At 37.1% G+C, this 16450-nt stretch overlaps 1 protein-coding gene across 5 annotated transcripts; it reads right to left on the bottom strand.

The window, feature by feature from the left end:
- Nucleotides 1-378: 378 nt before the first annotated feature.
- DCAF16 (DDB1 and CUL4 associated factor 16) lies at nt 379-16217 on the bottom strand. 5 transcript variants are annotated; one of them, XR_551645.1, is made up of 4 exons: nt 16047-16217; nt 8897-9717; nt 1138-1252; nt 379-545 (listed from the first exon to the last, which is right to left on the bottom strand). XR_551645.1 is itself a non-coding variant. In XM_008588243.1 (3 exons), the coding sequence occupies exon 3, from the start codon at nt 8631-8633 to the stop codon at nt 7983-7985; it is 651 nt and encodes a 216-aa protein (XP_008586465.1). In that variant the 5' UTR covers nt 8634-9250; nt 9599-9717; nt 16047-16217; the 3' UTR covers nt 7483-7982. The 5 variants fall into 5 exon arrangements, 4 of the variants coding, with proteins under 4 accessions (XP_008586465.1, XP_008586471.1, XP_008586461.1 ...); XM_008588243.1 differs by lacking the exons at nt 379-545; nt 1138-1252 and having other exon boundaries at nt 7483-9250; nt 9599-9717; XM_008588249.1 differs by lacking the exons at nt 379-545; nt 1138-1252 and having other exon boundaries at nt 7483-9265; nt 9599-9717.
- Nucleotides 16218-16450: the final 233 nt, after the last annotated feature.

The following is a 16450-nucleotide window of genomic DNA, read 5'->3' on the forward strand; positions in this document are numbered from 1 at the left end:
CTTATGTCGATGAAAGATGCCAGGTATAAAACAATACATACAGTATGATCCCACTTAGATGAAGTTTATAGAGAACAAGCAAAACTAATTGATCTTAATAGAAAAGTAGTTATTTCTGAGGAAGGTATAGACTGGGAAAGGGCATTAGGGAATCAGAAATTTTTTGTACTTTGATCTGACAGTACACATCTTGATATGATCTTGATATGAATGTATATACGTGTAAAAAATCAATAAGTGCACTTATAATTAGTGTACTTTACATACTTTACTATATGTGTATTATCCCTTACTTAGGAAAAAAAAGAGATGGACAAATTGGTCTGGCATGGTTCACTTAATAGATTTGATGACAGACAGAAAACATCAGCACACATATCATTTACAATTAAATCAAAATTTATTCTGAGATTATATAACATTAATATAAACAAAGCACTGATAAAACCCCAAATCATAATTCATAGCCAAAAAATCTAAAATATTATATGGGAATATATTGTACACCAGCCACTGGGTATAACAATATCTTGATAGTAGAAACACTATGGAAAATGAAAAACAATATGAAATTTCAAAATATTATTTTTTAAAAGTAGGTAATTTCTTATAGTTTTCAATCTACCAAGGCTAAAATTTAAACAAAAACTTATTGAAATTACTGCTATAGACTATGCATTATTTCTATACAGAAAAAACTTTTAAGATTTACCTAGCCAAGGGACAAAGTTCCTTTTACAAAACAAGTATCGAAAAACTTTTTTTTCTGAAAATATGCACATCTATTGCAATTGTGGAGGACGATACCTGAAGGACCAATCCAATACCTGACAATAATAACATTTTACTATATTTTAAATGTCAAACTTCTAAAGTCTGATTATTAAATTATAATAACATAATTACTTTTCAAGAAAGAAAATTTAAGATTCATTCCTGTAACATAGTGACACTCATCCAAAATGTGTATTTGGTATACTTCGAATTGCTTCATTTTATCATTAACCTAGTTTCCTATGTACTTATATTATTTCCCCCTAATGTCCCAACATCTATCCTATTCCTTTCTATAGAACTGTACTCACTTTGTTCCAAATTTTCTAGGGACCTGCTTCCTGGAGTCCCCATTTTACTTACTTGACATAGTAGTCATCCTGGGACTTTCCTTCATCAGATCTATAGCTTCAGGATCTCATACCTTTGTACTTAGATTACTCTCTTGTTTTGATGAAACACATCTTCCAGTGGCCTCCTAAGAAAAGGTAGATGGTGAGATAAAATTTTGAGAACATGCAAGTCTAAAGATACCTTTATTTTAGCCCCACACTTGATTGGATTGTCTGGGTACAAAATTCTAGGTTGGAAATCATTTCTCCTTTTAAATTTAAAGGTCATGCTTTCGTAGTCTTCCAGCATCCAGTGTTGCTATCAAGAAGTCTAAACACCATTCTGAAAACATCCTTTTTATGTAACCTATTTTTCCCCTTTCGAAGCTTTTAGGATCTTCTTTAACTCTGGCATCCTGAAATATCATAATGATGTGCTTTTGTGTTTTTTACTTCATCATGCTAGGCATTCAGTGAACCCTTTTAATTTAGGAGACTAGTGTCCTACATTTTCAAGAAATGTTCTTTATTATCTCTCTTCACCTTTCTCTGTTCTGTCATTTTGCAACTGTTACTTATTAGATGTTGCACTTCATTCTCATCTTCTAATTTTCTTTTTTTGTTCTTGCCTATTTTTCATCTCTGCCTTTTTGTTCTACCTTTTGAAATTTCTTCAATTTATTTCCAACACATTTACTGAAGTTTAATTTTGGCTCTCCTATTTTTCCAATAGCTTTTATTTCCTAATTGTTCATTATTATAGCATTCTGTTCTTATTTCATAAATGCAATATATCCTCCTGTTTCTGAGAATATCATAGCTTCAAAGTTTGATGTGCACCTTTCATGTTGCAAGTTTTCTCAAATGACTTGTGATCTTTGGCTGTCAGTGTATTGTTATTTCAAGTGACTTAAACCATATATGAATGAGCAGGGCTGTGGACTCTGGGTTTCACCGCAACAAATAATCAATGTCAAGTGGATCTTTTCATTGTTCATCTGTTTGGTTTGCGTGGGCAGGGCTAGGTACAAGCTTGGTTGCCAGATTCTGTAGCTGGGTGGAGACAGTGTGCTGGAGGCTCATAATATTCAGAATACTACATTCTCTCAATTGTCCTGTCTTCTGTATAGCACATCACTACCACCACCACCCTTCCCAGTCCTCAGTTCTAAATCTATCTGCTTCAATTTCTCCAGGGAATGTCTTCAGTCTTTTGCTAGAAAGAGAGTTGCCTAGCTACAAAGGAAGGACAAAAATAAACTTACAAGTAATCCCCTTGTTTTCAACTTTTCTCCTCACTCCCACCTTCCAGGGTAATTATGCCTTCAAATTCTCACTCTTTTGGGCATTTTGGAAGGCAAAGATATGTGTTCCAAATATGTGGATATTTTTGATATGAATGGCTGCCAGAACTGTGTTACCTATCAAGGACTGAAAAAAAAAAAGAGTAATACACTTAATCTTTCCCTTCAATGATAAAGGAGAGTGAGAAAGAAACTGCTTAAAACACACACAAATAAAAAACAACAAACCCAAACTACCTACTATTGAGACAGCATTTTGGAAACGTATGTCTGGAAATGTTATAATTGTTATGCAGTTCTTTTAGCTAAATACCACACATCTCCTATAAAAAGTCTCGTATCTGCAATTGGGCCTCCTCTTCCACCACACAACAGTTCTAACCTCATGTCAACTGTATGTGAACTCTCTCAAGTATTTAGAGGTAAGAAAACAACTATATGACTACAACTCAAGTTTAATCAATGCTAATTGATAATATAGGGTTGCCAGATAAAATACATGAAGCAGTTATATATTTCAGATAAATTACAAATAACTTTTTCCTGGCCTATGTTCCATACTTCATTGTTTATTTGAAAGTCAATTTTATTTGGATGTCCTATCTTTTTATTTGCTAAATCTGGCAACCCAACACATGTAAAGATATGTGTACTAAGTAGAATGTGACTAACATAGATAAACGGGGTTCAAAGAAGGAAACTGGGCTCTGAACAAATGCACTCAAGCCACTGAGAAAGTCTACTTCACTACCAAATAGGAAGCCAGGGGCCAACACCATATAACACACTTTGCTATAAGTGTCCATGGAACAAACTAGCTGGGGTCAACATTAATGCCAGCCTTCAATTAATTTAGGAATATGGGCTCGCCCTTTGTGTCATCAGAGCTCTGCCATTCTAGCAAGCCATTCTGGTTACTCAGGGTGCAATCATAAAGCCAATCTAGTCTTTTTTTTTTTTTTTTATTTGATGGAAGATGGCCATACCTTGGATGGTTCCACTTATTTGGGTTCCTCCCAAAGGAAGTTGCTCCTACTGGACCAATACCTAATTAATATACTGTAAAACATCAGCTGATATATTGCAGTGTCAGGTCCCATAGCTGATACCATAGAGGGGTAATATTAGGCATGGGCTTAGCAAAGTTAACCCAAATATAATTATTTTCCCTCAAGTAAGAAGTTAGTATCACCTTCTTAATTTATTAACTTCAATGCTCATCTTAAGACTGTTTCAAGTAATCTAATTTGATACACCAGCTCGGTTTCTGTGTATACTAGGAACTCAGTTTTAATTTTGTTAGGCTGGCCAGTGACCTGATTTTCCTTCTGGATTACTAGGTATATAGGGCCTAACTTCCCAAATGATCCTAGGAATTTTCATATCATGTGTCTGAATCATCTGTCTTCTCGAATAAACTGCTCAAATTCCAATTAACTTACTATGAATGACCCAACCCAAAACTGCTAGTAATATTTTTAACTGACGCTACACTGTTTAGAAGCAACAACCCAGATGTTGTCCTGCTGCTACATTATTTTAAATTATCACTTTTTAAAAAAATCAGGTATTCACTTCTTGCATTTTATTGAGAAAAGCTGGTCATAGTTCTTCCATATCACAGGAGGTGGATAGCCAGCAAGTGTCAAGTCATTGTGATATCCCCATCCTTTCCATTTTCTTGATGTCACTTCCAAACAGTATATCATCTTACCACTGCCACCAATTGAAAGGAAGAGCTTGGCAGATTGTATACAATTGTCAGACTCAGGGGCTGGCTGGTTAGCTCAGTGGGTTAGAGCATGGTGCCGATAACACTAAAGTCCAGTGTTTCATCCCTGAACCAGCCAGCCACCAAAAAAAAAAAAAAAAAAAAAAAAAAAAAAATCAGATTCAAATATATGGCCATTAACTAAACTTTGTTTAAAATTGCCAGATACATCATAGCAACTTTCCTTTTTTTTTTTTTCCTTGTCCTTTTTGAGACCGGCCGCACCACGCTCAGCCAGTGAGCCCTGTGAGCGCACAGGTCATCCCTATATAGGATCCGAACCCGCGGCGGGAGCGCTGCTGTGCTCCCAGCGCTGCACTCTCCCGAGTGCTGCACTCTCCCGAGTGCGCCACGGGCTCGGCCCGCAACTTTCCTTTTGACAAAAGCAAGCGGACACAGAATAAATACCTGGTGGTTGGTGCCAGCTAGTGTAGTTCCCTCAGTCCAATGGATATTGCTCATTGGTGGATTAATATGCCATCAGCTTGCAGAGTGGTCTCATGAAGTCTGAGATGTTATCCAGACTTTCTGGGCTTTTCTGTATAACCTAGCCATCTGAGCAGTCCGAATCTTTGTGTGCCACTGCCTTGTAAATTTTGCATATACATTAAATATGTATATTAAGTACATATATATATTTTGTCTATTACCTTGGTTGACTACCCCTTGTGGGGCTTAATTGTTGGAGTGTGCCCTCCACATGAATCTTCACTACACTTGAATGGCTGCTCCTTTCAATTCTTTTATGTGATCCTCCACTATAAGCAATTTTCAAGTATTTGAGGGAACATTATATGGATTAGGGTTTAGGCTTATTTAATGTGACCCTAGAGAGCAGAAATGGCTTGGGGTAATGTATATTGGCTCATATATTTTAAAACTATATTTTATTTCCTATGTGTGGCATCATACTTAATTTACATTCCCAGTGTCTGAACTATAGTAGGCACTCCTCCATAATATTATTGGATTAATGACTAGATTTCTAATAGATATTTAAAATTAATGGGCCTCTCCAAAGGTCATTGAGTTCTCTATCATTAGAGCCAAAAGTAGAAAGCCATTTATTAGAGTTGTAAGACAATTTATGCATCAGTAAGAAAATAACCCAACTGATTTCTAAGGTCTCTAACTGCTTTAACAATCTACTCTAATATCAAAACATTGTCTTCATCATAGAGAAATCTTTTAGATGGATAGATGTGATAAGACCCCCTGCATGAAAATCCTCTAGTGGGGACCTGTCATCTGCTCTCTTCCTGCCATGTATGGATTTTCTTTTTCTTAAGAAGCAGATAGGATTAAAAGACATGATTATGGTCTTCTAGGCTCAAGGTTTCTGGACTGCTTTAACAAAAAAGAGTGTCTATCTGCACGGACAGAGAAAAACACCTTTAAAGAACTTGTTAATGTCCACTGGTTTAGAAATCCTGTTTCTTTACTTCCTTGATAAATATTCCTATACAGGATAAATTCATCTCTCTGCATCCTAACTGTAGTAACTGCACTTAACCAGAGAGTGCAAAAGTGGTAAATTCACCCTCAACCTCATTTCTAAGGTACAGAAAAATAAGTACAGGTTTAAAGGCTTCTTCAGGTACCCATCATTTTGTGCAACCTGGGAATACTTAAAATATATAAACAAATAGGTTCAAATTTGGATCTTGACTGTATATCAGACATTTTCCTCTTCAAGTGTGTTTCTTCTCTGCAAATGCTAAGTCACCACCTCCTATCAGAGATACTACATAGATATAGACAATACACCTATTAACCATATTAAATACTTACTGAATGTTTACTATGCCTCAAGCAAAGCACGATCTATTTCATTGTTGAGGACAAATGACCAAACTCTGTTCAGCATATACAAAGCTATTGGTTTATTCAGCTGCCAAGCTGGGAAAAGGCTTCCTTTCAGAGTTAATAGCAAAAATGCATTCATGAGCAAGGCACTTTTACTTACGCACACACACGCGTGCTCATGCGCGCGCACACACACACACACACACACAGAGGAACATATTACAGAAACTTAAACATCAACATATTTTAATTTTCAGACTTCTTCCTTACTCATCCCGCCTTTAAAAAAAAAAAGGAAACAGGTTCTAGTAACATTTTAAAAACCAATTTCACAGAAAATCTACATAGGAACAGTTTGATACATTTAGTTACACTAACAGTATGATACGGTTTCAGGTCAATAATTTCCACTAACAAATACTTTTTTCTACCTACTACAATCCCTCCTTTTTCCTTAAGATGGGACAACTAAGGCCCAGCAGAAATACTCATTAGGTTATAAACATTCTTTTGTCTCCTTAAAGTTGCTATACGTTTACAGAATTTGTGATTCCATTACTGCTTCAATTTTTTGATGCCACATTATATACAGCACTTAATTAAGGAGAATAGAAAAAAGCAAAACTAAAATAGGAGAATAGAAAAAAGCAAAACTAAAATAGGATACACTTTTAACAATCTGTTTACAATCCATTTTCTGATTCCATTTAGATTTCTAGTCAACCAGGACCACACACAGGTTTCACTCTTTATTGCAGGGTATATGAAAAGATTTAATGGTCTCACGCATTTTATTTTATGTATGTTGATTTCTATGTTTTGACTCATTTAAATAAACACAACACAACTCCTTTAAAAGGGCACATACTCTTCCTTGTTTAGCCAGAAGAAAATCTAAAGCTAATCTACTTAGAAAAACAGTGCTGCTAAAACTCTTAACTTCAGATTGTATTAGGCTGGGATTTTCTATAGAAAGTTTCTTTAAAATTAGAAGGGTTCCTGAAAAGTTTGCAATGGATATGGAAAGTGCATAAACTTCTACCCCAGAAAATGGTATACAGATGAAATACTTTAATCCATCAGCAGTTAATACCGAAAGAATGAATGCTCTCTTAATCCTTTCCCATTCATCTTTTGGAATGTATTTTATTTGCTGTTGATAAAAGTCTGATTATATTCAAGAAACATATTCCCTACAGAACAGGTGTTAATCCCAAGGGATGACATTACTGGCCAAATTAGCCAGAGAGAGACTGGTGGGTGTCTAAACAGAATGTTCATGCTGTAATTGCAGGTACCATAATAGGTTTGGAGTAGTGTAGGCTAGGTTTGAAACTACAAACTCTCATCTCCAAACAAAAGATAAGAACCCCTAAAGGGTGCCTATTTATATAAATACGTAAGCATATTTATATAAAAGCTGGGAGAGAAATCCATATCCCCATTAGTTTCCTTTAGTGTAGTTATTCAATTTACCTCAACTTCCTCCCTAGAAAAGAATGTCAGAGAAGAGTAAGCTGAGAAAGGTATTGGGGGTAGCCAACTTCTTGCTCTCCACATGGCTATTCTGAGTGTTAGGTAACAAAATGGGTGGTGGTCTACTTTTTACTTCCCATTAAAAATCAGTTGTCTAGTTAAAGTCTCTTCAGATAAACAGAGTGAACTGGGGGTTGGGGGAGTGGCAGGAGAGAACTGAATGTGGAGAATATTCAACTTATCTTTTGTAATATGGTTTCTTTTGGCTAATTTTCCATTGAAATTTTCATTTTATCTACAGAGTTTGTCAAAGGGTATGTGCACAATACACATTTTCTGTAGCAGAGTTATAGGACCCGTGGGTATATATTTGGTGCTTGATAGTACTTTGGCTTGCCAGGGCATGGCACAGATTGGTTGAGAAGACAATAGTTTCTCAACTGTGGGCTGTGTAATGATTAAATCTGTACTGCTTTCTCAATTAGAAACATCACAAATATGAGAGCAAATGGTGGAAATTTATAGTGATGCAGTTAGGAGTTTGTTAACTGCCTTTTGGAAGTCCGTGTAGGAGTAAGTAGTGTTGATGGGTTCAGTGCGGGTTGTTTCCTTAACTGTTTTAGTTAGCCAGCCACAGCAACAACCAGAAACACACGAATTAGGGATCTGTTTTAGGTATTCAGGTATGGGAGTGGCTCTACTCAATGTTCGGCTTAACTGTTTGGTGGCAAATTGCAGTGCTCCATTTAGAGTGGCATGATCTCGAGAGAGCCGGCTGGGACTTGTAAGGGGCTTTTGAAAAGGTGGGACTCCACAAGAGGCCAGAGGGGGCCATTCAGGAATTGGTTCCAGTTTGGGGACACAATGGGAGCAATGGGAGAGTCTTAGACCTATCTCTCGAAGTATATGGACAGGTGTGCTTGGATCTAAGAGTTTAGCATGATATAACCAGGAATTAGGATTTAAAGGTTTCCAGGTTGTAGAATATTTTAAAAGGCACTTAACCTGCCAGGCAAGACTCTCAAGAGGTGTTAAGTTGGGCACCATGGGGTCCTCCTCTTCAGAGGAATCCCACTCTTCCCCAGAACTCTCATTTAGGTAGCTAGTGTTTTCTTCTTCCTCACTTTCTGATTCTGATAAGGGGTCAGGAGAGGGATTTCTGGGACCCATTAGAATAAAACAGAGTAAGGAACCAGAAAAAGGTAACAATCTAAGCCAGCAGAACACTGACTAACATTGGCGAATAGCAACAAGAGACGAAAAATCCTTTCACCAAGATTAATTTGTCTGTCTCAGTCCACTACACACACAAAGTATACTCTGGCCCACACCACTGTGCAGTTCTTCAAGATTATGCTGTATATTCTTCACTTACAAAGAAGACGTTTCAGTTCTCAGGACCAGTTCAGTGTGTAAAAGTGTTAGTCACTTACCAGTGGCACAGGTCACAGAGTATCTCCTTCAAATCCTGGCTACCCAAGAAGAGAAGGGGTCCTCATTTAGGTAAGCTGATTTTCTTAGCATGGTCTCAACTGGTAGTGATATTGTGAAGAGAGACTTTGTGCAGTCTTTTTTGTTGGCAGTGATATTATATCTACTTGGTAATGGAAAGAAGCTCAGTAGTTGCCTTGGCTGTCTGCTGGTGCAGCAACTTTTATGCAGGGGGATGATGAGATGAGCTGTCAAGGACATCTGGTGTGCAAGAATCTGATGTTTTCCATAGGTGATGCAAATGTCCTTGGAAACGTGAATTAGCTGCTGGACTTATCTGGAAAGGTAGTCTTAACCTGCGAATGAGAACACTAGAGACATGATATTAAAGCCTGAAAGCACTAGGTAACATTACTGTCCATCTAACTTTAGGGTATCCAAGAACATGGATGCTGAGTGGGAAGCCTTACAGACTTTCCTCTCTCTATCTCATAGACTCAGGCTGATTCTCCCATTGGGAGTGGCTCTTACAATCACAAAATCAGGAAGGAGAGTCCTGGTCATTTTAATCCATTGGTACATAATTGGGCCAGTTTGTTTCTTAGTAATCAGTTCTAGCCCAGAAAATTACTTCTGCGAAAGCATAAAGTATGCCCCTTATGCCCCAAACTCCAAATACAGAGCTATAAAAGGTATCTTTTTACCTTTAGATGTGCTTGTTGGAATTAGTTTGGGGGGGCCTTTTGTGGTGGTACAGCTGCTAGATGCTAGGACTCTTGCTGGGACCTCAGAGGTTGTGGTTGTATGACCAATTTTATATAAGCTGTTCCAGAAAAAAGAAAAAAGTATGAAAACTGACCAGCTCCTTTTATGAGGATAATAAAAAATGAATTCCAAATCTAGAGTCAAACCAAATAAAAAAAGTATAGTCTCATTTTATTTGCTAAAATTTTAAGTATTTCTTAACAGAATCCAACAGTACATTAAAGAAAAAAATAATATAATCACCTAGAGCTTATTCCAAGACAGCAAGAGTAGCCCAACTTCAGAAAATTTATAAAGTTACCAAAACTAAAGGGAAAATTTTTTTTTACCAACTGTGCATATTTAACCTTTCTTAGTTCCCGATCAACACCTATTTATGCTTTAAAAAATAAAACAAAAGACTCTTGCCAATCTAGAAAGTTTCTCAACTTGGTAAAGACTATCTACCAAAAACTTTAAGCAAATATTATCCTAAATGAGATTAGACATATTCCTTTTAAAAGTGAAATGAAGGATGACCATGATGACTGATAATATCCTAGTCAGTGTTATTAAAAAAAACAATAAATAACAGGTGAAATAATTGAAAGAGAAGAGGTGAACTATTAATTCACACATGATATGGTCATCTAATTAAAAAAAATAACATATAAACTATTAGAGCTAATAAAAGAGCTCAACAAGGTTCCTAGATCTGAGATTGACCCATGAATATTAATTTAATTACTTATAAAGCACCTATTATTTGCCAGGAACTGCACAAATGTTAACTTATTTAAAATTTTCCTAACAGAGCAGAACTGTGGTTACTAGAGGCAGGGAAGGGGAATGGGAAGAGGGACAGTGAGAGGTTGGTTAATGGACACAAAATAGCTAGATAGGAAAAATAAGTTCTATTGGTGTACAGTTGAGATAGACATCTATAATTAAAGATAATTTACTGCATGTTATCATATTGCTAGAAGAAATCAAATGTCCTCATCACTGAGAAATGACTAAGTTTTACAATGAGGAATATGTTAATTACCCTCATTTGATCATCATGCATTATATACATGTATTGAAATATCACTCTGTACCCCACAAACATGTATAATCAATGTTTCTCAACAAAAATAAATAAAATTCTCCTAACAACCCTACAAGGTAGTACTTTTATTGTCCTCATCTTACACATGAGGATTAAGTTACCTGACCAAGGTCATATATCTAAGTAAATGATAGAGCAAGGATTTGAACCCAGGCACTCTTAACTTCTACATCAGCAGCACAAACTAGAAAATATATTACATAAGTACATTTTACAAGAGGAAAAACAAAAAAACCCCAAACCAATAAAGGATCTAGGAGTTAATCAGTAATACACAAGATCTAATAAACAACATCTGGGAACTAATCAATAATATACAAGATCTAATAAAAGACATGGAAGATAATTTAAAATAGAGATATTCCATGTTCTTGAATGGAACAAATGAATATTATAAAGAACATCAACTTTCTCCAAATTAATTTGTGCAATTCCAATCAAAGTTCTAAAAATGAACTTAAAGTTTATTTGGAAAGAATAAAATTCCACATATACTCAAACCAATTGTTTAAAACAGAGGAGTAAAGGGAGTCTTTGCCCTTCAAGATTTAGTACAAAAGTCACAGAAATTAAAATAGGGTGGAATTAGTATAAGGACAAATGGCTCAATAGAGCAGAACAGAGCTCAGAAACAGAGCCAAATATAATTTGAGAATGTATGATAAAATAAGGTTGCTACATAAATCAAGAGCGAATGGGTGCATTAAGTACTTAATATTGATACAACTGGCTCATTTCATCTAGAAAAATAAGACTGTATACCTATGTAATGCCACATATAAAGGAGGACTCATGATGGATTAAAGACCTAAATAGGGATGGTTAAACTATATAGTTAATCAAATATAACACAGGAGAATGTAACTTGATAAACAAAAAATCATAAAGCACAAGACCAAAAAATCATAAAGCACAAGACCAAAAAAATGATTCACATCAAAATGAATCATTTCTTGATTGAACTAAAGATATCCAGGACAAAGTTAACTACAAGTCAATATTTTTTTTAAAAGGTAGCAACTTCAATTAATAAATTGGCAAAGGACAAAAATATCCAATTTATAAAAGAGAAAATCCAGAAGCATTAACCATATGATCACATTATGGTATGAGTTTGGTAAAAATTAGAAAGTTGGATAATGTCAAGTGTTAGTGAGTTCCTTCAGGAACTGACCCTACTGGTGAGATTATATACTGGGATAATCAGTCTGAAGAGCAATCTGGCAGCACTACTTAGCCAAACTAAATATCTCATGATCCAGCAATTCTACTTCTGGGCCTATACAGCAAAGAAATTCTTCATTAAGACCAACATGTATGAGGATATACCCTGAAGCTTCATTTGTGATGACAGTTAGAAGCATCCTAGGCTTTTATCACCAGAGTGGACAGATAAAATGTAGTGGAAGCACATTAGAAATATATGAGCACACAGCAATACATACATGAATGGACTTTAAAGGCATAGCTCTAAATGAAAAAAGCAAGAAACAATATCAACATCTCATTTATGCCATTCTGTAGGGGTGATTTCCAAAATGAAAGTCGGTGAACACTTCCAGTTTCAAATACACTATGTTGCGCTAATAAAGTCATATAGTAGGCTGGCTGGTTAGCTCAGTTGGTTAGAGCAGGGTGTTGACAACACCAAAGTTCAGGGTTTGATCCCTGTTACCAGCCAGCTGCCAAAAAAAAATTTTGTTTAAATAAAAAAATTTTTCAAAAAGTCACATCGTCCATCTTCAAGTCAGTGATTTTCCTCTAATGAACATTTCTCTGGTTTCCACACATTCTTTTTTTTTTTTTTTTCCCTTTTTTTTGTCTTTTTTACTGACCGGTAACGGGATCGCAACCCTTGGTGTCGCATCCGTACCGGGGACTGGCAACAGGATCGCAACCCTCAGTGTTGCGCCCGTACCGGGGACCGGCAACGGGATCGCAACCCTCGGTGTTGCGCCCCTACCGGGGACCGGCAACCGGCAACGGGATCGCAACCCTCACTGTTGCGCCCGCACCGCGCTCAGCCAGTGAGTGGGAACCGGTCTCCACGTGGGATCCCAACCCTCGGCGGGAGCGCCGCCATGCTCCCAAGCGGCGCACTCTCCATTGTGCCACTGGGCCGGCCCCACACATTCTTTTTATCTATTTCAGTTCCTAACACAGTGTCTGGCATATATTAGTAGCTTGGTAAATGTATTGCAAAGAATTAATGAGAGAATGACAAAGGTCTGCAGTAAGTAACTACATAAACATGTTCTCTTTTACTCCAGGGAGAGAAAAATTCCCAAACCATAATATTTCCAAACTGGTAATATGTTGGACAAAGACAAGTAAAACAATTTCTAAAAGCAGGATAACCAAAGATGATGTTACTACAGCAATATAAATGAAAATGCTTATAACTTCATCCTTAAGAGGAAACATAAAGGTAAATACTTTCAAGTTTAGTTTACAATATTTTTACCTAGTTCAATCTGCAAACAATACTCAATCTTTGTCATGTACCGTAAGTCTTTACTTATTAAGACAGGAGAGTCTGTTGGTTTTTAATTGTTCTGTTCTCTTATATTTTTACTATTTTCATTTCAACCAAGCTCCACCTATAAGATTATTAATCAGTGACACTTCAGTTACTGTTACTCAAAGCATTCTTAAAAAGGTTCACTCTACTTTTTAATCAGCAATATGACAGAAAAAGTCTACTTGAAGGCTTATGTAATTCTAGATATATGACAATGAGCCCATCACTATTACTCCTTTACATTCCATGTACATAATTTTTACACATCAAAACTAACTATACCTACTCTATATACTTCTATGTATAATTTACCTTTAAAGAATTAGTTTCAAATTTGGAAAACTAAATAGCCTTACTATACATATTCTTCAGTCTTTGTCATTTCTTCAACTAAACTAATTTTAACAAGGACAGGAAGAGATTTATTCCCATAGTTGCTATTATTTGTTCTTTACCATAGCACTAAAGACAAGTTAAGAAACCTGTAAGGCAGTGAGACTATGATGTTTAAATTTAATCTAGCATCTTAAAAAATTTTTCACATTATAATGTTAAAAAAATACTGACCAAAAACATATGGCATTAATAATTTAAAAAAAAAAAAAAAAGCTAATAAAAATATAGTTAGGATGACCTCTGGTGGCCAGATGCCTCATCCTTCAGTAACAGACAAAATGGAACGAGGTTTATTGGTGGTCAGACAGCCAAATAAAATACAGGAAATAACATTATTAGAAACTTCACAAACAAAGCAACAAAGGTAACAAGCACCTAAAGCATAAAAAGAGCTGAGCAGCTAAAGTCCACAAAATTTTAAAAAAAGCCACCAAATATCAGTTCTAATTTTTAGTTTGCCAATTGACTACACATTTAAAAAAAAAAAGTATATGCAGTGATTCTCAAAGTATAGAACAGTTTTGCACTATCCAATACTGTAGCCACTAGCCCCCTGTACCTACTCTGTCCTTGAAATGTGGCTAGTGCAATACTCAATTTTGAAGACTTAGTAAGAAAAAAAAAAAAATGCAAATTATCTCATTAATAATTTATAGTGATTGCATGTTGAAATGATATTCTGAATACATATGGTAAAAAAAATTAATGCCCTTTCTAGGTTTCTCTTTCCTCCAGCTTTCCAAGCATTCTACATTTTAGTTATAGTGACATTATAAATGTTATCAGAATATCCCATGCGTTTTTAGACCTCTATGCTTTTGCTCTAGCTGGTTAACCTGGAATACCCTTCTTGTTTTTTAAAAAATTGGACATCTCGATATTTTCAAAATTATAGCCAACCCAAATACTATCACATTCACTACTTTAGCAATTGAATACCTACAGTTTCAGGAATTAGGGATATGAAGCAGGAGGACGGATGAATAATTATCATGTTCATACAATGGAATACCTACAACAACCTGTTAGTGCCTCAGCTGCCTCATCTTAAAAGATCAAAGTTACCTTACAGGGGTTGTTTGTAAGGACTAAATTTGGGAAGTAAAGTGTTTAAAACAGTGTTTGGTACATGGTAAGGGTCAATAAAGTGTAAATTACTATTATTAACACATCAATATAAATAAACCTCAAAAACAGTATATTGACTGAAAAAAGCCAAATTGCATGTGATTATCATATAGTGGCTAAACCATGCAGAACAGTACAATATACTCATTCAGGGATTTGTTCATAATGTCTTTAATATGTGAAAATATGCATAGTAAAACTTAACAATGAATTTAGAGAATCCATTACTTCTGGAGAGGGAAGGTAATTCAAAACCAGAAAGGCGTACCAGCAGCTTTGTTATGTTTTATTTCTTCTGCTGGCAGTGGGTACTGAGGTGTAGTGAAGGGGAAAATGGATTCCCTCCACCCTCCTAGTTTCTTTGGCTTGGATACAAATTAAGTCGACATAGATCAACAGGGAAAAAACTGTATTTAATTACGTACGCAAGGGAGTCCCACAAAGGTGAGATGAATGAAGCTTACATAAGACAGCATCATGAGTTACAGAAGGAATAGGGTCTTGGGGCTTGCTAGGGTGGGGTGGGGTTGGGTGGGGTGGTGGTGACACAAGTTATGGGAGGACAAGGGGAGGAAATTTACAGTGAATAAAGGCTATCTTGTTATGCAGTTGTCTCTCAGGTAATAAAAATGATCTCAGAGCAGCCCTCTTCCTGATACAGATACTTTACTAATGTACATTCCTTTTCAGAGCTAATGCTGTGTCTGCAGTTTCTCAGAAAAACCTACCAAAAGGAGTATATTTGGGGGTGGCATATTCTGGTCTCCTCCAGTCATATTTTGGAGAGGTGTGTCCTGACTCCAACAGAGATATTCGTTTTTGTCTGATATAATTACTTTTTTTTTTAAAGAAAAGGTTTAGAGATGTAGTTTCCTGCTCCTTATCTTAACCAATACTCTAACGACCTTTCCACACACTGCTTTCTCTTTTGTTTAATTCACTGTCGTTAATGCACGTTTGTAAACGACGCCTGGAACGGTGGCACATCCAGAACCAATCGCAGCTAAATTAATCCGTGCCTTCCGTCGCAGCGGTCCCCAGACCGCCTCCACCCCCTGCAGGACCTCCCAGACGGCCTTCACCAGGCCAGGAATGAAGCCGTAAAGAGACCGCAGCCCGACTCCACGTGGAGACCTGGAACGGCCCCCTCAGCCGACCCGGGAACGTTTCCCTTCTCAGCATAAGTCGGGCGGCGCGGCCCAGCCCTCCCGAACGTCTTATCTTTCTTTTCTCCATATCCCTCGAAACGTACCCCTCTTCTCGGCATCCCCCGCCCCGTTAGCCGGAGCGGCGATTGTTACCCTCAGCAATATCCCTGTTCTCTTCCAGGGAGGGTCTTTTCTTTTCTCTGGCCTCACGCCCAGCCGCACGACCCCACTCGGCCTAGCGCCACCAGCCCTTTCCCTACGGTCTCACAACCGCTCCTCCGCTCTGGGGCAGACGCCACTTCCGGCCGCGCCAAGGCCCCTCCTCTTAGAAACGCCACTTCCCACCAGGGAAACGGCCGCATAGACCCCGTGCGCATGTGCTCAAGCCGCGGGGTTTAAAGGGGGCGTGGACGCATCTCTTCCCGCTCTTGCCTCCCGGCGCTCTCGCGGAAATCTCGCGGTATTTGCTTCTCCCGCGGGAGTCGTTTGAACGCTCTGGCGGTAACCA

Source organism: Galeopterus variegatus, unplaced genomic scaffold (genome assembly GCF_000696425.1).
Source record: "Galeopterus variegatus unplaced genomic scaffold, G_variegatus-3.0.2 Scaffold123, whole genome shotgun sequence".
Classification (NCBI taxonomy): domain Eukaryota; kingdom Metazoa; phylum Chordata; class Mammalia; order Dermoptera; family Cynocephalidae; genus Galeopterus; species Galeopterus variegatus.

Excerpts from the sequence above, each read along its gene's own strand:
- DCAF16 (XM_008588243.1), bottom strand. The coding sequence starts at position 8,633 with ATGGGTCCCAGAAATCCCTCTCCTGACCCCTTATCAGAATCAGAAAGT.